Raw genomic sequence first — 21,880 nt, 5'->3', positions numbered from 1 at the left:
GGAGCCAATTCTAGCCTCCAGCTGCCCCGCCCCCTCAACTGGTATAAGCCAGGTTTCTCCTTGGGGTAGCCTTTCCAGGGGGTGGGGGAGACAACCACAATTCCCAGACTCCTCTCCAGGGACTTATGTACTTTGCGAGGTGCCAGGCCATAGTTCCTGGTCCCAGCCTCTCTTTAGGGGGCTCTCCTGGGTGGGAGCTAGGCTGTGCTGCCCTCCTCTGGCATTGTTTGGGGTAGAGGGCAACTGGTCGGCCGGCCATGTGAAGCCCTGTCCCCAGATGGCCACTCCCCTGCTGGTGCCAGAGGTTCACTCTGCAGTATCACTGTCCCCTGCATTCACTGGCCCCAGTGGTCACTCTGCAGTATTGTTGTTCTCCAATCAGCCCCCTCCCTGTCTATGTTATGGAATATAGTCCCATTCTTGGCCCTTCCCATTTTCCTGGAATAACCAAACCCTGACCCTGCTTTAAGTTCTGATATGAGAAATCTGCCTACCAAATTTCGTGGTCCTAGCTCTAACCATTTAGGAAGAGTTCTTGAAGAAATGAACTCACACTAAGACAGATATACTCTAAAATATATATATTAACTAATTATAATATACTCTGTGCTGTTGCTTGATATAGTACCGATAAACACTGGTGCAGCTAATCATTTCAGGGGTATGATTAGATATTAATACATTACAGTCATGAAAATAAGGCTTCCATACGTGATTTGGCCACCACACAGACATAGTATAGGACAGGTCCCTGTACCCAAGAGCTTACAATCACAATGGATACAACAGAAAAGCACTATGTGTCAAGTGAATTGGACAAAGATGTATTTGTGGGCTATAACTGGCAGGTGTTGCCTCTGTTTCATATCATGAAAGTGAGCAGAAAACGCATGTAATGAGGCTTCCTGTCTATGGAGGGATGGAGCTGGTTGGGTGGCATTATTAGTTATCATTCATATTACGTTGGCACCCAAGGGCCCCAAACAGAACCAGCACCCTGGTGATACACACTTTACAGATTAAACAGTCCCAGTCCCCAGAGAGCTAATGATCTCAATAAAGACAAGATACAATGAGTGAGGGGTAACCAAAACCTGGAGGTTATGAAGGAGGGTATCAGGATAGAGGATGCGGCAGTGCCAGAATAATAGATATAGTGGGAGTACTGAGAGTCATTGAGACAAACTGTAAGCCCCATTTACAGTGGAAACCACTTCAAGACAAGGGATATGGGCAGCGCCCCCACAGCTCTACTTCCAGCACCTAGGGGAGAGTATGTCTAAACCGCAATCAGCAGTGTGAGTGCAGCTCAATAGGCATACCTTTAATCTAGCTAGTGCTGCTAAAAATAACAGCAAAGAGGGAGCAGAGCGGGCTACCCACATGAGTCTGTCTCAGGGCTTTGGGCAACGTCTACAGCTAGTGCCTCCACTCTACATAGCTATTTCTAACCGAGCCAGCTAAATTCAAGCTAGCGTGGGTATGCTGGCCCTCGCTGCCATCACACCTGCAACTGCAATGTACACTCCCTCTGAGACCGCCCAGTTAGTTACATGCATTATTTCATAGTGCTCATTCTGCTAAAACATTACTCCTTGATTGCAAATAAACAGTACCTGCGCTCTGCATACCATTTCCCAGCCCAGCAGTCACCCACAGGAGGCTTACGAACAGCCCTGGCATTTACCTTCTTTCTCTGGCATGGTTCCCAGCATATGCTTGGTAGGAGGAGCGCTCTCATTCTCAGATTCCACACTGAGCAATGCCAGGTACTTAGTACATGGATCCCTGAAGCTGCATTTGGGTCACCATCAGACTGGTCATTGTTGGCTGCATCCCTTTATTTACTGGAATTAACCCAGTCACAGAGCACTGCGTACGTGCTCTAAGCTGGTTCATTCATTCCTTTGGAGTCCCAGGTATTTCATGCTGTTACCAAAGGAAGCAGGGCATCTTTAGGTATAACCAGAGGAGTGTCTGCACTTTCTCAAGGCTGAGGCTCCGTGAGAAGCTAGAGGAGTGTTTCAGGTGGTGGAGGGAGAGATTACTAGATGAATAGGTGGGGGATTCCAAGTGGCACTGGAAAAAGAGGGAGGATGTTTCCATTGTAAAGAGAGGAGGGGGGATTATAAGTGTGGCTGTGGTTTCTAGCCTCTCAGGGATGACAGGGCAGGCTTCAGAAGGTGGGTGGAAGAACATAGTGTGTGAAGGGCAAGGCCCCTGAGTAACCAGAAAGGTGGCTGCATCAGTAGGGTTCACCTGTTCTTTAGTCCGGGTTCTGTGCCTGGCCTTTGATAACTTTCTAAATTCATGATGGTGAACAAGGAACAGATTCTTGACCTGGGGGATGCCCTAGTGCATATTCCTCCAAGGGCAGTTTCCAGGCACTGGGTATGCTAAATAGATTACATGGCTTTTAAAAAAGCAGTTTGGTAGTTCTGCTGTGTGTCCCTGGAACTCCTTCCACCTCAGTGAGCTAATTAAAGAAAATATTATTATCATTTGTATTACAAAAGCACAAAGGTGCCCTAAGACCAGGGCCTGCTAGGCATTGGACAAGCATCAAATAAAAATACGGTCTCACCCTACAGTTTACTGGTGGGTGAAATAGAAAAGGGTTAGGGGAAAAAGCTTAACAGTAAAACAAGACCACTTTTGCACAGTCTGCTGTATTCTCCATTGATTTGCCTAGCTGTTAAACAGTTTGCAGTGTTCTGTAAGTATCTGGTTGGATATGACTGGTATCCTTTTGGAAATTCATGGTTATTCTCTCCATATTGCAGTTATGTTGTAATTATTTCTCATCTAACTCACTGCATATGCCATCCACCAGTTTTCCCCATTAGTCTTCTGCAGGTTAGTTCAGGCTCCTGAATGTCACATTATCACCCGTTATAAACAACATTTATTCACATTGTGTCTACATTGGCATCCCTTTCCGGAAAAGGGATGCTAATGAGACTCATCGCAATTGCAAATCTGCGGGGGATTTAAATATCCCCCGCGGCATTTGCATTTACATGGCTGCCGCTTTTTTCCGGCTTGGGGATAGGCCAGAGAAAAGCGCCAGTCTAGACGTGATTCTCCGGAAAATAAGCCCTTTTCCGGAGGATCTCTTATTCCTACTTTCAAGACGGAATAAGAGATCCTTTCAAGTAGGAATAAGAGATCCTCCAGAAAAGGGCTTATTTTCCGGAGAATCACGTCTAGACTGGCGCTTTTCTCCAGCTTATCCCTAAGCCGGAAAAAAGCGGCAGCCATGTAAATGCAAATGCTGTGGGGGATATTTAAATCCCCCGTGGATTTGCAACTGCGATGTGTCTCATTAGCATCCCTTTTCCGGAAAGGGATGCCAATGTAGACACAGCCATTGTGTTTTGGAAAAACATCTTTCAAATTGTCATTGCTTTCTACCCTCTCCCCGGCTACGTCTACACTGGCCCCAAATTCCGGAAAAGGGATGCAAAGCAGGTAAGTCAGAATAGGGAAATCCGCGGGGGATTTAAATATCCCCCGCGGATTTAAATAAACATGTCCGCCGCTTTTTTTCCGGCTTGGGGAAAAGCCGGGAAAAAAGCATCTAGACTGGTGCGATCCTCCGGAATAAAGCCCTTTTCCGGAGGATCTCTTATTCCTACTTCTTATTCCTGAAAGTAGGAATAAGAGATCCTCCGGAAAAGGGCTTTATTCCGGAGGATCGTGCCAGTCTAGACGCTTTTTTCCCGGCTTTTCCCCAAGCCGGAAAAAAAGCGGCGGACATGTTTATTTAAATCCGCGGGGGATATTTAAATCCCCCGCGGATTTCCCTATTCTGACTTACCTGCTTTGCATCCCTTTTCCGGAATTTGGGGCCAGTGTAGACATAGCCCCCATGTACTGATGTATCTGTTTTCTCTTTAGTGCTTTTTTTTCTCACAGTAGAAGAAACCTTTCAATTTCCTCTAACAACTTTGGCCACCACTAAGGCCCAGTTCTCAAAGGTATTTAGATACCTAACTCCCACTGATATCAATGTGAGATAGATTTCCCTAAATATATTTGAGGATCTGGCCTTACACCCGTCTTCTCCCTGTTTGTCCATCTGGGAGCTTTAACTGATTTATGGTGTTTTCTGTATTGGGTGACTGCCAATGTCCCCTCTAATCTTTTCCATCCATGTGTGGAATAATTTTTGTCATGTGCACCAATGCATGTGTGAATGTGTACCACCAAGAGAAAGACAAACCTAGCTGTTGGTACACTGTTAATCAGCTATATGACACTGGAATCTCTCCTCAGTGGCCACACAAGTGCACAACTTACAGGAAACACAGGTGACCTCTCCCATTTCCATCTCCACTTAGGATTTTTTACTCTTCATGTTGTCACATGAGCTGCTTCTGACTCCATTCTTCCTTTACATAAAGTGATTATGGATTCGCAGTGAACCTACAGGCTCTTTACCAGACACCATTCCCTTGCTCTGCAGGAGGGAAAGAATTAAGCCATGGGTCATCCTGGAAGAGGCAAGGACTCAGTTCAGCATCTAACCATCTGCAGTGCCTAATGGCCAGAGAAAACAGTAATCATCTGGGCATGGAGAGCAGAGGGGAAAAGGCAAAGGACTGAGCTGTAGGCCAGAAACAGTAATCTAGGAGCTAGCTGCAGCAGGAGAGCCAGACAGTGAACAGGTCCAGGAAAAGCTGAGAGCCAAGCATAGAAGCAGGTTGTGCCTGACCCAGATGTAGCAGTAACAGGATAGAAAATGTTTTTTTGATTTGTTGGTGATTCTGAAACAAAGGGCCAATGCTAATGATGACTTTTTTTTCAAAATGGTTGAAAGATTGAAAAAGTTTCAAGTCAGGTCAAAACAACATGGCTTATTTTGACCTGCCTCACATTTTTTCATCCTGATTTTGGTATCTTGACAAAAGCAAGGGCAGACGGGAGTCACAAAATGCCAGACGGGGGAAGCCGCAAATCCTTTAGCCCAGGGGACTCGTTCAGCATGAGAGAGATGCACATTCCATTCTGCTGGATGTGAAGTTGGACATCACTCTTTGCTCTCCCACAGTACAGAGGAACATACCAGGCTATGATGAGATAGCTTCCACAGAGTGCAGCTGATTCCCCTTTTTATAAATAATTGAATAGTCATTAAAGCAAGGACTTGAACCTCCCGCACTTTAAATGCTCCAATTACTAGGCTCTAGAATCAGTCTCACTCAGGTTCCCTGGCCTAATGATAATTCTTTTTCATTCACAGACTATTTATTGAGGAAAATTCACCCAGATGTAACCAGAGTATGTCCCAGTCTGCTAGAAAAAGGGATGGACATTGGTTTGGTTAGTGGAGGAATGAGTGGCTCGGGCATCATGCACTCTGGTACCATTATATTTACCAGGAAAAGTTGTACAGATCAGGCAGTATCACGTTTCCCACTTAGCACTGCTTTCATGGGTGCAAGAATGTCCGGGCTGGAAAACGGACCCTTTCTGCTTTGCCCCGGGACATGTGCAAAGCCCACGTCCCTGAAGGCACCATGAAGAGGAATCTCTGTGAGCTCTCTCCTAGAGATTTCCAGCTGAAGAGCTGCCACCTATGGCTTATAACATAGGCCGAAAACAAAATGGTGTCGGATATTACCGATCCCTTCCTCTCACGACAGAAGAAGTTTGGAGACTCATGCTTAAATTGGCTTGGGGAGAAAAGGCTATACAAACATTTAATAAACAAAAAAGGAGTATGTAATGCTCATGACAACACAGCTACTGGCAAAGGCTCTCAACCCTTTCTCCAAGGGGTTTGTGGAGAGGGGAGTGAATGGGGTTAGGGTTTTATAGTCTGGGACAGTCACTGTGAAACAGAAGAATCTCCTCCTTTCTATACAGTTCAGCCAGCTTCTCCTCTAGCTCCCCCAGATTGAGCAGCTGGACCACATTCTGGTCATTCGGAGCAATGACTGCCCAGGACTTCCTGTGATTGTTGTCAATCTCACAGCAGGCAGCAGACCAGATGTAGCTGGGCTTATTGACTCTGCCTTCAGCTATGTAATTGTTGCCAGGGACCACTCCCACAACGACATATGTCGTAGCACACTCTTCGGTCCTACTCAACATTATTTCTTGCTCATAGTTGTTCCATTTTCCACCATTGAGATTCATAAACTGTGGCACAATGTTGGTCAGAGTGAAAGTAGCAGCCTTATAGTCAGAGTCGGGTTGGTGACTATTGGGATTCAAGTGACCCCTGTTGAAATTAACCAGATTCTTGTAATCCTGGAGGACAGCCTGGCTCTCTTGAAGCAGTCCCTGGTCAACACCAATCTCATTTAAGAGGATCCATTCTGTTGTCATTTCATTTTGGTAAGTTGAACCCATCAGCTTGAAAATCAAAAAAAAATTAAAGGAGTCAGTCATGTGTGAAAGGAAAAATGGAACCAGGGCCCTTGGGCAGATGCCTTTGGAGGTCTAAAGGAATTGGTAGTGCTAGGTATGAGGTCTCGCTAGGGACCTTTGGTCTTGCCTCTTGGTCCCTTGGGATTTACATGTGAGCTGGAAGGAAGTACACTACCAGTCTCAGTCACAGTCATGACTTGTGTGAAAGAGGAGCCACACTTGCAGTACCTATTTTGCTTCCTGAAGGCTGGATTGTGCCCACAGTAATATGGTACAAAGCTAGCCTGACCCAGAGGAGCACAGAAGTCTGCATTCTATGTGGGGCAAGTCCTTCTTAGAAAAAAGGGGAGGGAATTCTGAGATGAGCAACAGATGATCCAACCTCAGTTCTATAGAGGAAGTGGACATCTACCAAGGTCTCTGCTACATGTCCCTAAGGGAAAGTCCTTCCCAACCACAAATTTGCCAGTTGATTCAACCCTGTCCTTGGGGACCGGAGATTACTAGTGCAATCTCCCATTTTAATGTGGAGATTGCACTAGTACAATATCTAAATACATTTTGACCACTATTTTCTGGGGTTCCAATAAAAGAAAATAATAAAAAACTTTTGCATAACCACAGCACTGTTCCCCTGAGGAGCTCAAAATACTTTGTAAAGATCAGTAAACTTTCACAACAACCCTATGAGGTTGGTGAGCATTAAAATTTTTGTCCTATACCTGGTGATGGCAGGGCACAGCCAAGGTGTGATCTGCCCTAGCTTGCACAGCAAGTCAGAAGACATGAGGCAGACCTAGCAGTTCTAGCTCCCATGTCCCTGTATAATCTTTGTCACAATGATGTGACTCTGCACAACAGAACGGGACAGAGAATTCCCAGCTGTGTTGTCCATGTGTGCGTGTGTGTGTGTGTGAGAGAGAGAGAGTACATGGAACAGAGATGGGGGAAACAAATACTGGGATTTATTCTATATTTCAATTTTTAATGTCCAAGATTGTGTCCTGTAGTAATGGAGAGGCAGTCAGGAGAGCATCTTACCTGGGGTTCCACCATCCAGCTATTAGGTCTCTTTCCAGAACCTGGCTGGTACACATATGCAGAGTATATTGGAATGCGGTTGTCCCTGTCATACAAGGTAGCAAAGCGATACTGATTCTTGAAACGCTGGCAGATCTGGGCTGGGTTGGCAGGTTTGATGGCATCATCTGGGGGGGTTTCCCTGAAGAAAAACTGAGGGCATGTGTTCTCAAAAGATGTCACCAGTTCACAGTTCCCCGGCATGAGGCAGCATATGGAAAACTGGAGCAGCAGCAGCAGCAGCATCATGGGAACAAGTTAACGCTAACGTCTCTTCGGCACCTGGAGAACAAATGTCAATGGTATGTAAGATCTCCAGGAGGGGAGGGAGGGAGAGAGTCTAGTCAGGGAACAGCTGCCCAATATGACAACCATCTTGCCTCAAAAAGTGAAAACCAGTGTGGATGTTAGTGCCACTCCTTGAGCCCTCAGAGAAGGGAGTTAAAGCTCAGACTTCAGGAGGGAGTCAGGCAGTCCATCATTTCTAACTGTCACACTTCTAGGACAGTGTGGGGGGAAGGAAAAGAGCTACTGAAGGGGTTGATTCCCTGCACAGACATAACCATTTTTCTCCATCTGGCTGATTAGAAGACCCTATTTCTGCCCTGTCTCTGTGGCTGCAAATCTCTGTCCCCAAAGGCAGAATACAGAGGATCTCTGCAATTTTAAATATACAAAGTTTCAGTATCACTTCCCCCAAAGTTTGTCTACGTGAGGGGAGGATTTGGCAAAGCCATTCACATTTGGAGCAAAGCATTCCTGCCAGCCACCAATACTACATCTCCCTGTCCTTAACTGTTAGCAGGATGATACCCTATTGCTTGGATAAAACAGCCTATACAATGCCAGAAAATCTGGAAGCTTTATCTTATTTCAGCCACATCTCATGATGTCAGATAAACTGTTTCAAACCCAGGCTATGTCTAGACTGCAGGCTTCTTTCGGAAGAAGTTTTTCCGGAAGAGATCTTCGGAAAAATCTTCTTCCGAAAGAGAGTGTCTACACAGCAAACACGCAACAAAAAAGCAATCTGGTTTTTCAAAAGATAGCGTCCACACTGAATGGCTGCTATCTCACATTTAAGCTGTGATGACTATGAACGGAATGGCCACCAGGACACCTGTGCTTTTTCCTCTTTCCTCTTCTTCCGAAAGAACTCCCTCTTCCCCCTCCACGCATGCCTTTTTCTGAAAGAGCTCTTTTGGAAAAAGGCTTCTTCCTCGTAGAAAGAGCTTTACCAATTCAGAAAAACCCCTCTGTTCTTTAGATTTTTTTTTTCAAAAGAAAACAATTGCAGTGTAGACGTAAGTGAAGTCTTTTTTTCAGAAAAACAGCTGTTCTTCCAAAACCCTCTGGGGGTATGCAGTGTGGACATACCCCCAGAGTTCTTCCATGTTCCCTGGGATCTGCAAAACCTCCCATGGTTGGGGCTGAGCAAGTGCTGTTCAAATAAGTAGCCTCCACACTTGTTTCTGGTGCCACGATAACAGCAAAGATTTCAGCATCAAATAACTAGATGCTGAAACTAACTAGTGTTAGTACTCTTCCTCTCTAATTGCCTACTAATGATTCTTATCTGCCTCTTTTGACTATCCAGTCTTTAGGTGCTTATAGAGTATTTATTTTTCCAGTTACATTCCAGCTCTGCTTTCCCCTTGATATTTTTATACCCACGGCCTCTTCTTGTCCCCCCCCCTCCTATTTTTTCCCTTCTCCCCACCCCTCTTCTCCTCTATTTATTTTAGTTCTGAATATCCAACACTCTGGTCATCTGAGGAAGTGGGCTGTGACCATGAAAGCTCATGATACCATCTACATGTTTTGCTAGTCTTTAAAGTGCTACCAGACTATTTGTTGGTTTTTTAAATTAGAACAATCATGTTATAATAAAAATCAAACTGCATTTGGAAGGCTGCTGCTACCAAGCAGAGTACAACATACCAGCTGCTCCCTGCTGTCAGATTTGGTTGCTTAGGATATGATCGAAAGCTTGCCGTTTTCCTTTGTTTTCAACATGTTCATGGGCTGACTGAGCTTGGGTGGAAGGAAGAGTCCCAGAAACAGGTTTCTGTATTAGGTCTCACTCCCCAGTGTTTGCATTTTTTATCTCAAGGGACAATTGTTTGGCTTTCATAGAAATGCCTTCCAGTTGGCAACTCATGATTATACAATCTATAAATAACATAATTTTTCAAAAATAAACCAACCTACCGTGTGAAAGGACTGCACACTGACTTGTCGGTTGGTTTGGTTCTGTCTGTACCACCAAGGATGTAGTGGACTTTTCAAAAGCCTCTGTAACAGAATGAGCCTAAGAGCCTGGGGCTGCTTTAAAAAGGGAAGTTTATACGTAATTACATTTTATTAGCTTCCTCTAGTAGTGTTAGTGTTACATGGGTGGAGCTAAGATCAGCACTGCAATGTTATTCCAAATACTCTTTCACAAGGTCATTGACAGAGATAGCTCACTATACAAACCAGGAATAATCAAATCAAGTTACTTACCCAGTTTTATGGGAATTGCCCAGGTGAGCGAATGGCTGGTTCTCAAATGTTTTATTATGCAAGATGCTTTATGGCAGTTGAAATGATCCCAAGCTACAGCTCCAGGCCTGGAGCCAAATTTCATATCTGGCCCCTGGGCCAAAACCAAACACTGAATCTATATGTTCTTGAACTTGGAGGTTCAAAATTCAGACATGAAGTTGAACTTTCCCAGATATGTGTTTGGATCTGATGTCTACATCTGGCCTATTTTAGAGAAAGTTTGAGTTTAGCTCCCAAGTCCAAACATAGATCCAAATTGTGGTTCTGATCTGGAACTCTGGTCTGGGCTTATTTGTAACCCACAAGAAAAAATATGTCAGTAGATAGTCTTATCACAGTTATGAGAACTAGCATAAAGTTGACTAGGTATCAGTTGTGCCCACACAGGACTAGACTCTTCCCAGACAAAAGCAGGTAACATATTAATAGGACAATAAATTATTACCCTCAGTTAGCAAAATATGGTTGTACAAATGGGGAAATCAATAAATCCCGGGACTTTGATTTTAGCATGGCAGTACAAAGGGTCAGGTTGTTACAACTTGTCTCCATTGTAGAAAATATCCTTCCATAGCTGGGGCAGCTTGTCAAAGTAATGTGTGAACTGACAGCTGGGTCCAGATCCTGACCTGCCAGATGCGCTGACAGGATTTGAATGTAGAGTTCTTGCAGTTCTTCAGTGACATGATGGTACTGGTTTGGGTTTAGGACAAGTCTATTTTAAGGTCCTTGTTGGTGGAAATACACATCCTTACAGAATAGTAATCTCAATAATTAGCCTTTCATTGCATCTTGCTCCCATCCACCCCTTTTGGAAAATGTCCAAAGGCATAAGTTCTGTTTACGTCACACAGTCTGCATAAAGCTGTGATGGTGTCAAAGGTCACGTGCTTGAGATCAATGGGGGAACCAGAGCCAATGCCTCATAGGGCCATATTCTGGCACAGTGCTGCTCAGAGTCCGATCCAGCACCCAAGGACTATCAGGGAGTTTGTCTCTAACAATTGCCCCCAGCTGCATGGTATGCCATCCTGAAAGCTTGTCCTACTCTTTTTCTAAGAGCACAGGGACAAAAAGGAGCCAAAATAAATTTGGGGCTCTGTGTGGGTGACAGACGCATACACAGAGTTGTAGTACAGCTGGAACAGTCTGAAGCACTGCTCTGGCACCTTAAAACTAGGAGGGAGCAATGCTCCAGCACTTCACCTGGCACACAGGTTTGAGACGTCATTCCAAGTTGGCCCAGCCGCCCCTCCATCATGACTAGAGTGGCTATGGGTACATCCCCAGATTAGTCATAGAAAATTAGGGTTGGAAGAGACCTCAAGAGATCATCTAATCCAGGGCTACTCAACTTTGGAAGCACAATGATGCTCACAGCACATGCCGAGGGCCGCAATTTAAGTGTGGTTGCATATACATGCAAATATATATGCAAATATATTAGAACATAAGAACATAAGAATATTCAAATAGCTTCTTTCGCACTGACGGGCATGAATACAAAGATTAAGGCAAGACTGCACAACACACAGGCCCCATTTAAGTCAGTTCTGCTGATATTAATAAAATGCAATATTTACCTGATTTCCACCCATATGACAACACTTTTAATGATCCATGACAGTCCAGGACTTTAACTACTAAAATGCATATCCACGGAAGACCATTACATTGACTACTTTTTTGTTTTGGCTCTCACCCGCAGGCCGCGGGCTGAGCCCTGGGTAAACCTAAACTGCAACTTGGGGTGCAAATGTCCAACCCCTTGTTCAAAGCAGGGCCAATCCAACTAAATAATGAACGTCACAGTACTTCCGAAAACAGCCTGGGCTCACTCCTGCCTGCATGGCCCTGCCTCTGCCAGCATGACCTCCCAGGCATGGTGTGCGTGAGGTCACACCATGTGGGGAGAGGTACTATTTTGAAGAACACACCACCTCACTCTCTCTCTCTCTCACACACACACACACACACACACCCAGCATGAACGTGCCTGCAAAGAGGATGCGTTTTGACACAACACGCTGTCCCACCCCCATGAATGTGACCTTTCCCTCACAGTGCATGCAAGATCATGCTGGTGAGGACACAGCAGCATGTGCTTCAAAATGGCATTGTGTGTGGAGACACCAGACAAAACAGTGTCCAGCTTTATATCAGCATGGGTCAGGGAACCAATGACACAAAAACTGGAGTGTCCAGCTGAACACTACCAAATAGCCTGCCTAATCGTGATAAGGGATAGTGGGGCCAAATGTGAGTGTGTGGTATTGTGACTTGGTGTGCTTTGTTGCAACACCACTCAGATTTGGCCCTTGCCATGGGAATGAGGTATGGACAATGGGAGTGAGCAATTGACTGGGAGGAACAGGATGACAGGGAGGAACAGCCCTAGCCCAGGATAGGAACCAAGTACGGAGACAAAAAGGCACCAGCGAGTGTCTGGGAATGTCCCAGGGCAGTGGGTGAGGGGCTATTGGAGGACTATAGGATGAGTGGGGTTGTTGGGGAGGCTGCTAGGTGAGCGATCGGGGGCAAGAGAGGGATGGAGGACTGGTGCTGGGTGGAACAAGGATATTGGGGTCATGGGATGGAGAGCAGGATGTTGAGAGTCAGTCGGGCATATTGGGGGCTGCCATCAGAGGGATGTACACTAGGACTTCTGGGATAGGTGTGGGAGCTGTCAGGATAAGTGGGGGCTCATGAAAAAAAAACACTGTCAACCTGGGCTGCTCAGCCAGTTAAACTGGGTGGATGGATTGATACAAATGTGACACCAAGCTGGAGCACAATCATGAATCTTGTACTTATCTGAAGTTTGCACAGAATATTAATGTTGTAATAACACTATTTTACATGTGTTGTCAATGGGCTTTTTGCCTAGCTTTTTGCCTGTGTTCTTTGTCTGTGCCATGCTGCTTAGTTTAAAGTTTGGCACATTAATGCTGAGTTACGTATGATTCCTGCTGAAGTATTGTGTATTTATTACTAGCGTGAGACAGCTCATAGATATTATTGCACAGATTTTCAAGAAAATAAAATACACTGAACAAAATGTTAGCTAGGTTTGGCACATGGGTGCTTTATTTTCTGGTGACATCACACACAAGATAGTCTCCAAAATCTATCTCCTGCACGACAGAATGATCAACTGGAGATAACTTCTGCAGGACCTCTGCACTATCAGATAAATGCAGTAATACCTAAGTCATTGCATACCCCTATTTTACTGGACTGAAAATGGTGTTCCATGCTCTGAAACTGGCATCCACATGTGTACTCACAGACAGCAGAAAGTGATGGGTCCTAGCCCACTCATTGTTGGCACCAACTGTTCCTTCTCAGGAGCTGCTAGCAGACACAGTGCCAAACACAACATGCAGCAACTCATGAATAACACTGGCGAAATGCCAGTCACTGATTACAGAACTCCCCTTGTTGCACTGAAGGACAGTAAATGGAGGAGAAACCATTTTTTAAAATATCTGCCCCATAAAGATGAACATTTCTGTTAATTTCCTTTCTAACTTCCAAAGAATTCCCTAGGTTACATGGCTGCTGGTGCAGTAATGAGAATGCAGCATCTGTGCATTTGCTCACACACCTCTTATTTACACACTTGGTACGTCTGTAAATACATAATACTTTGTAAACAATGAAAATAAGGAAGGTCACAGATTAAGCCAAACAAAGTTATTTTTTCCTCGCAAATAACTGAAAGCCCTGAGAGTTTCTGTGGGCGGTAGCAGCATTCACACCACATGTTAATGCACAGCGAGCTGGTGCACCCTAGATTCACATGTTGGCTTGCTGTGTATTAACTTGCTGTGTAAAAATGCCCTTTTATAGTTCAACACTCCACTACACTCGTGATGTACTGTTGGACAAGCCTATGGCAAAATAACAGGTGAACTGTATTGATGATATTAGACCACAGCACATGCTTTCTGTCTCTGACTAAGTACAGGTCTTCAGACAGACCCTATCTGGCCCCTATCCAATGGCTGGATTATGATATGTCCGTTCTTCTTAGTGATCGAGCAATGCACATCGGGTGGCACATGACCAGAATTCATCACCAAATTTTGTCCACTGGGTGAATGATTAGTTTCCCCAGCTTGGGCTGGGTACTGAGTCGTGAATGCTGATCTGTGTCCTCTATAGGTTTGTTAACACTTAATGATGGACAAGCCATTGGCCCGAGGGCTATTGCAGCTCAGTACTCCAGGATCCCTCGCCCTTCCCTTTCCCCTCTCCTATTTATTTTGGGTGTGCACATCCTAAATTCATAACTCCGGTCATCTGAAGAAGTGGGCAGTGCCCACGAAAGCTCATGATACCATCTACATGTTTTGTTAGTCTTTTGGGGTTTAGCTGTTCAGTGGGGATTCCCCAGCTAATTTGCATTTGTTTTTCAAATCAGTTGAATACCTAAGCTCTTTCCATCTCAGCAGCTAGCAGGATTAGGTAAAGCAGAGTGGTTACTTACCAGTAATTTGGTTAATGTCACCTTTGACTAGTCACCCTTGTGGAATTGGTGCCTCCTAACAATGGATTGTGGGTGACATGATGCCAGGGGAGTTCCATCAGGGGAGCCAACAGCCTCTGCTGGCCTCTAGGCAAGGTGTGGGGAGGGCTGGCTCCAAGCTCCTAGAAAGGCTGGGGCTTTGGGTGGAAGGGGTGGGGCCAGGCAGCCAGCCATGTAGTCCCCAAAGCCACCCAGAGTGCACTGCGCAATGGTCCAGAAGTGATTTAAAGGGATGAGGGCTCCAGCTGTTGCTGCAGTAGCAGAGGCAATGGATGAGAGCCTTGGGTCTCTCTGAATTGCCGGGCCTTGGGGCAACTGCCCTCCTTTGCCCTCCCAGTTGGCAAACCTGGGTGCCATACCCCACAAATGAGACAGTAGAGAGACCCTCAAGAAAGAGGGAAAAAAGGCTCCTTCCTGGTAACTATAGATCTTTGACAGTTGCCTCTGGGCATTGACACTTGTGGGATATAATACCTCCTGGCATAGAGTCCGCTACCCCTCATTACCAGGGGATGCTGGACTCAGGGGTGGGAATATGGAGAGACACATAAAAAAATTAAAAAATCCTTTTGATGTGAATGATTGCAATAATTTTGTAATTTCTTTTCTTATCATCTTATACACACTTTTGGGTACACATAATTAAAATAAATGAATATACAATATATAATCATTTGTTTGCCAGAAACACAAATTTGAAAACAAAAACCCCTTCTCAATTAGTCATGGCCAACTTTTCCTAGTAATTTGTATCTCTTTATTAATATTCGGAGCTGTGTTCGTATTTGGTCACTTTCCTTATTTACATTACTGTACTTTTTTAAAGCCATCTCCTTCCCTAGGCCTGATCTTTGAGTAGTACATTGTGTAACCCCACACTCTGTTCCTTATTCCTAGCTTTACAGAGGAATTACATAGGTTGTTCATGACTCAGCATCCGCTGCAGTCACAAGCAGAATTCATGTTGACAACAGTGGAGCAAGAAACACCTCCGTTAGCATGAGCATTTGCCTAGAACCCTGAAACTGTGTATGTATGTCCAGAAATAAGGGAAGATAGTAACTAGGTAAATAATTTCAATTCTCTACAAGGGGGCTGAAGTCTATTTTCCATGGGAAAAGTTGGTGCCAGAATTATTGTGTGTTATTCCAGTCTTTCACAAGGCCATACACAGAGATATTTTTGTCTAAAGGCCACATCAACTCATTTACAGGATAAACAGTTAAAATTAATTTCCTTGCTGGTTCTCAGGGAATTGCCCAGGTGAACCAGTATCCAAATATTTATACTGTAAGATCATGAGAGAATTTAGGACAGATATTGACTGAACCCAAACCCCAGATACAAGTTCTAGAGTCAGACTTCCTATCTGTGAAGAGGGCCAAAATGAAACACTGGATCTAAACATTCCTGAACTTGGAGAGTTCAAAATCCAAACGTGAATTTGAACATTCCCATGTACTAGTGTGTTAGGACCTGATGACTGGGTTGGACGCATTTCAGAGAGAGGGTCAAACTACAAACTCTGATATAAACCTGTGTCCGGATTCAGTGTTCCAATCCAGAGTTTTGGCTCATATCTGACTCTGATCAAAGGAGAAATTTCTCAGTACGAAATCTTAGTCCAGTTCTTAGGGATAACACAGAATTGTCCTTGAAGCCTCCCAGAGAAATTAGGTAACTTTCAATAGAGGAACAGAGGTTTGATCCTGCATGGTGCTGAGCATTCTGGACCTGATCCAGAAAACCATAACACATGAAAAATCCTGCTGAAGTCAAGCATAAAGTCTCTTCAGCTGCAACACAGAATCTGACCTGAGTGTTGCTGTTAATAGTCACAGGCCCTGCTTTCCCAGGGGCCATGCTCTTTACCAATGTACTGTGCTCCTCACAGTCAGGTTCCTCTCCCGAGACATAACGTCATCTCTAGAAAACTTCTCTATTTTCCACTCAAAAACCGGTTAAATGCTCACTCCTGGTAGGCTTGTCACTTATCTTCTAGCCCATAGTAAGGGGTCTTGCATAGCTGCACCACTCAGGAGCAGTCGAGAGAAGGAACTGCCAGTCAGAAATACACAATTTTCACTCCTGGCTCCAAGAGGGAAGTAAGATCGCTCTTGACTATTCAAGCAGCAGATTATTTCCTTTTCTTCACCAGCTCATCTCTGTTGGGGAGTGCAAGAAGGGCAAAGCCAAGACTCCTCCCATCTTTCTTCTTTGCCCACTTATACCCTAGAAAGCCCTCTCCCTCCTGAACATGGATGGAAAGGTGGGTATAAATGAAAATGAAATGAACGGAAATGCCTATCTCCTAGAACTGGAAGGGACCTTGAAAAGTCATTGAGTCCAGTCCCCTGCCTTCACAGCAGGACCAAGTACCACCCCTGACAGATTTTGCCCCAGATCCCTAAATGGCCTCCTCAAGGATTGAACTCACAACCCTGGGTTTATTAGCAGGCCAATGCTCAAACCACTGAGCTATCCCTCCAAAATCCTTCCCTTGAATTAACTGTTACTCCTCATTGCACGAGGAGTAACAGTTAATTCGAGGGAAGGGTTTTGGATCGAACTACCGCGTCTACACACGGGAAGTTAATTCGGGCGACTGGCATTTTAAAATGGCCACCGGCCGTGAATATGCTAATCAATCACAGGATATTTAAATCACGCGCTTCATTAGCAACTTCGGTATGCTTCCTTTGCCTCCCTAGTTTGAACTCGGGGGCAAGTGTAGACATACCCTCATTGAGCTGGGTACCATACTCTGTATCTGTGCAGAGCGGAGACAACAGCTCCAGGACATTAGTTCCCAGAACTCTAAGGAAACAGGCACTTGCCGTGAGAACCAACTGGAATGACTGTAATCACAGACCTGGTGAAGCTGCTCTGTTTGGATTCAGCCAAGCTTCTCCGTCTGGATTTCACACACTGGACCCATATGCTTTTGGCTTGCTAAGTCTGCACAGATTCCAGGCACAACCTCTGGCTCTAGGTTTCTAGGCATGGTCTTGAGGTGCAGATTTTCCTTTTATTACCCCCTTCTGAGAGCTGAGACGTCCACCATCAAGCCACTTAGGCCCTAAGTCTAATGCTAGCTCTCTCACGCTGCCCAGCTTGTTTAAGCAATACCCCTTCAGGGATATGTGACAGCTGAAGCCAACAGCCACAGGCTTTGCAAAGGATTCGAACACAGCTACTCTTTAGATCTACTGACCTAGGCAAAACCCTAAAATAACTGCACACTGATCCCTGTCTCCATACCCTCACCGCTCCTCTTGAGCATAGTTTGAGATTTGGGTCAGTATTTTTCCAAGTTCCAGGTCCCTCTGTTGACGATTATCGGCAGCTCAATAGATCTGGCCAGGGAGAACAAAGGAATAACTGCCTCCTAGATAAAACCAGTTTTCTCCAATTTCTGCCACACTTCTCTCCCGGACCTCTACAGTCTGTCTCCATCAGTTTTGGTGGGTTCTGCAGTCAAAAAGGTTCTCTTTGTTACAAAAACAGAGCCCTTTGTCAGCACCACACAGGGTTTTCGGGGGACCCAGTGCAAAATCTGAAACTGAGCACCCCCTCTTCTGAAAAATTACAACAGAGAGGAGGGGTTGGCAAGCAAGCCCACATCACACTCATCCCATTGGGGTGGCTCAGCTCCTGTCCCATGCGGTTGACACCAGCTGCCCGCTCTGGGTGTTGTGAGCTGGTAAGTGGGGTCACAGCATCACTCGGTTTTGGGCCTGTCACTGCTAGATGGACCTCCTGACCAAATTTCAGTGAACAGTTGAGGTTGCAACATCATTTAGTCGGTCCCTGATATCAAAAAGGTTAAGAAACACTGTGCTAGAGTAAGGCTATGTCTGCACTGCAACGTATGTCGGCATCACTTAAGTCACTCGGGGGCAAGGGGATAAATCACCCTTATAGAATGACATAAGTTATGTTGACATAAGCACCAGTATGGACAACAGGAGAGATTCTCCCACCCATATAGCTTCCCCTGCTCTGCAGTTTGGAGTAGTTTGTCAGTTTTGGGTGGCTACGTCAGAGAGCTCAGACTCTTGAAAGTAGGTGTGCCCCACCTTTCTTCTCTTTGTTCCCTTTCCTGGGGAAATTCTATCCCTTCAAACCTTAGCCCTCTGTACAGGAATTGGAGAAAACTGGTTTTATCTAGGAGGCGGTTATTCCTTTGTTCTTTCTGGCCAGAGCTATTGAGCTGCAGATAATCTCCAACAACTAACCTATTCATAGTCAGAAAGGCAGGCGCCACTCCCCTGTGTCCTTACCACAAGGAGTCTCAGGCAAGAACACAGTGCAGATAATCCTAAAGGGTTATGTAATCGCCACTGGGTAGATTCAAACCTCTGGAGCTTAGTATAGGAGCCTCTACAGCAGGGCTACTCAACTTTGGAAGCCCCAGGGGCCACAGTGATACTCACAGCACATGCTGAGGGCCACAACTTAAGTGTGGTTGCATGTACATGCAAATATATATGCAAATAGTTTCTTTCACACAATGCCCCAGCACTCCCAGCACCTCCTCCCTGGGAGCTAGAAACACTAACACCCTGTATTCGTCTGTTCCAGCCAGCCTGTCCGCTTACGTTTTCAAATGCTCACCCTGCCTGGGAGATGCCTCGCCATTGTGGAACGTGTTTCCAGTGGAGGCCATGTTCAAAACATCCCACTCGCAGGCTGCGCGTTGAGCCCATGAAGACCCAAACTGCACCACGGGCTGCAAACAAACGGGCCATGTGCCGTGTGTTGAGTAGCCCTGCCCTACAGCTTAAGCTATAAAGCCAGCTGGCTCTCAGCTTAGGTTGTAGAGCTCCCTTGTTCTTATCTCTTGCTGGAAGTGGCCTAAGTGTCACTACATGAGACAGTGAACCTCACTAGAAGTGTAGGTTACATTTAAACATATAGAGAGCTCATAATCTCTCTTAGAATTCATAAATGGTAGATGGACAGATTCCCCAAAGCACCAGAGAAGGTACCGCAGGTTTCCATATGTGGGAGATGTAGGGAAGGGGAGTTGCATGTTAACACTAAGCCCTTCTCTATTCCTGAACACAGACTGTCCCCTTCATCTTCCGTTGATTTTTTATGGGCTGGAAGTCTCCTCCTTTCAAGAGCACCACAAATACATCCTCCAATAGTGGGTCTGCTGCAATATAATTGATTGGATCTTGGTAAAAAATTCTCCAAAGGGAAAGACTCCAGCTCACTTTTACCATACATACCTGGGTTGTCCCTGAAGATGTAAAAAGTGGGGACAATGGTTTTCATCAATAAAGCTAGCAGATGTGGCTGACACACAAACAGGGAACAAATCTGAGGGGTGCAGATGTGCATTTTCACAATCATTTTTCAGGGCATGTGATCACTTTGTCACTCTTACTGCAAACAATTCTTAGAAAACAATTATTTAGTGTGGGGACTGTCAAAGAAGGATAAATGTTGGGTTTTTTTTGTTTTGTTTTTTTTGTATTATGGCAACATTTAGAGTTCCCAGCCAAGATCATGGCCCCATCCTGCTACATGTTGTTCAGTTAGTAAATAGATAAGACAGACAAAGAAAGTGCTGTTATCCCCGATTTATGGGGGTGGGGAGAAAGGAGGGCTAAGAAAGACACAGAGAGTAAGTGACTTGTCCAAGGTTACACAGGGGGTCTGTGGCAGAGCTAAAGACAAAGCTCCCAAGTCCCAGTCCAGAGCCTTATCCATAGTCATAAGCAGGGCTTGACAAACAGCGGTGAAATCTACTCACCAGCCCCGCACAGAGCATGCACAAGACCCGCATTGCACATGCATGCACCACCGGTGAACGGGGTGAACGGCTAAAATCTACTCGCCATAGGCGAGTAGATTCAGTGATTTGTCGAGCCCTGGTCTTAAGAACATAAGATCATACAAATGGCCATATTGGGTCAGACCAAAAGTCCATCTAGCTCAGTATCTTGTCTGCCAACAGTGGCAGTGCCCCAGAGGGGGTGGACCGAAGACAATTGTCAAGCAATTTGTCTCCTGCCATCCTTCTCCAGCCTTTGACAAACAGAGGCCAGAGGCACCATTCCTTACCCTCTTGCTAATAGCCTTTTATGGACCTAACCTCCATGAATTTATCTAGCTTTTTTTTAAACTCTGTTATAGTCCTAGCCTTCACAGCCTCCTCTGACAAGGAGTTCCGCAGGTTGACTGTGTACTGTGTGAAGAGGAACTTTCTTGTATTAGTATTAAACCTTCTACTCATTAATTTCATTTGGTGTCCTCTAGTTCTTATAGTATGAGAACAAGTAAATAACTTTTCTTTATTCACTCTCTCCACACCACTCATGATTTTATATACCTCTATCACAGCGTTTCCCAAACTATGGGCCGCGGCCCGGTACTGAGCTGTGGGCCTCAGCATGGCTGCTGGGAGGGGAGCAGAGCGGGGCGGGCTGGGAGGAGGTGTGTGTGGGGAGGGGGAAACCGGCCACCGGGAAGTAGGGTTGGGGGCAGCAGTGCTGTCCCGCGGAGATGGGGGGAGATGGGCAGCCAGCAGAAGCAGGGTTGGGGGCAGCGGGGCTGTCCCGCAGAGATCTGGGCAGGCGGGCGGGCGGCGGAAGCAGGGTTGGAGGCAGCAGGGTTGTCCCGCAGAGATCAGGGCAGGCGGGCAGGTGGCAGAAGCAGGGTTGGGGGCAGTGGGGCTGTCCCGCAGAGATCAGGGCAGGCGGGCAGGTGGCAGAAGCAGGGTTGGGGGCAGTGGGGCTGTCTGGTGGAGATCGGGGAGGGCAGGCAGCGGAATCAGGGCTGGCCAGGGGGGCTGGCCAGGGGAGATCAGGAGGAGGAGGACTGGAGAACCAGCTGCCGGAAGCAGGGCTGGACGGGAGCAGTGAGGCTGGTCAGGGGGGTTGTTGGGGGAGTGGGGCTGACTGGGGGAGATTGGAGAGGAGTGGGGGGAACCGGCCGCTGGAAGCAGGGCTGGACTGGGGGAGATTGGAGGGGAGTGGGGGGAACCGGCCGCTGGAAGCAGGGCTGGACTGGGGGAGATCGGGAGGAGAAGGGGGGGGGGGAGCAGGACTGACCCAGGCACATGCAGACCCTGCAGACCCTTGCAGACGAGTGAGTCCAGCCGGGGATTCCATTTTGCCCCCCCCCCCCCTCCGCCGCCACATACCCTCCCTCGAGTAGTTGTGAACTGCCTGGCTGGTAGACACACTCAGGCAGCGGGAGCACATCTACCAGCCAGGCAGTTTGCAGCTAAGGACTGATACACCTAATTATAATAAAACTTACCAAATTAGAAAATACCAGACATTTTATATGTCTGGTAATTTCTCAATTCGTGTTCTGGACAAAACCCTC

General features: G+C 46.1%; 1 protein-coding gene across 2 annotated transcripts; it reads right to left on the bottom strand.

The window, feature by feature from the left end:
• Positions 1-3,805: 3,805 nt before the first annotated feature.
• LOC102451180 (endonuclease domain-containing 1 protein-like) lies at positions 3,806-9,788 on the bottom strand. 2 transcript variants are annotated; one of them, XM_006120370.4, is made up of 3 exons: positions 9,670-9,788; positions 7,420-7,740; positions 3,806-6,363 (listed from the first exon to the last, which is right to left on the bottom strand). In XM_006120370.4, the coding sequence occupies exons 2-3, from the start codon at positions 7,705-7,707 to the stop codon at positions 5,818-5,820; spliced, it is 834 nt and encodes a 277-aa protein (XP_006120432.2). In that variant the 5' UTR covers positions 7,708-7,740; positions 9,670-9,788; the 3' UTR covers positions 3,806-5,817. The 2 variants fall into 2 exon arrangements, with proteins under 2 accessions (XP_006120432.2, XP_075782023.1); XM_075925908.1 differs by lacking the exon at positions 9,670-9,788 and adding an exon at positions 9,400-9,651.
• Positions 9,789-21,880: the final 12,092 nt, after the last annotated feature.

This window comes from Pelodiscus sinensis, chromosome 1, assembly GCF_049634645.1.
Source record: "Pelodiscus sinensis isolate JC-2024 chromosome 1, ASM4963464v1, whole genome shotgun sequence".
Taxonomy (NCBI): domain Eukaryota; kingdom Metazoa; phylum Chordata; order Testudines; family Trionychidae; genus Pelodiscus; species Pelodiscus sinensis.
The sequence above is the reverse complement of the archived record's forward strand: the minus strand, read 5'-3'. Positions and strand labels throughout refer to the sequence as shown.

Excerpts from the sequence above, each read along its gene's own strand:
- LOC102451180 (XM_006120370.4), bottom strand. The coding sequence starts at position 7,707 with ATGATGCTGCTGCTGCTGCTGCTCCAGTTTTCCATATGCTGCCTCATG. Across the intron at positions 6,364-7,419 it reads GCTGGATGGTGGAACCCCAG|CTGATGGGTTCAACTTACCA; the intron begins GTAAGATGCTCT and ends TTGATTTTCAAG.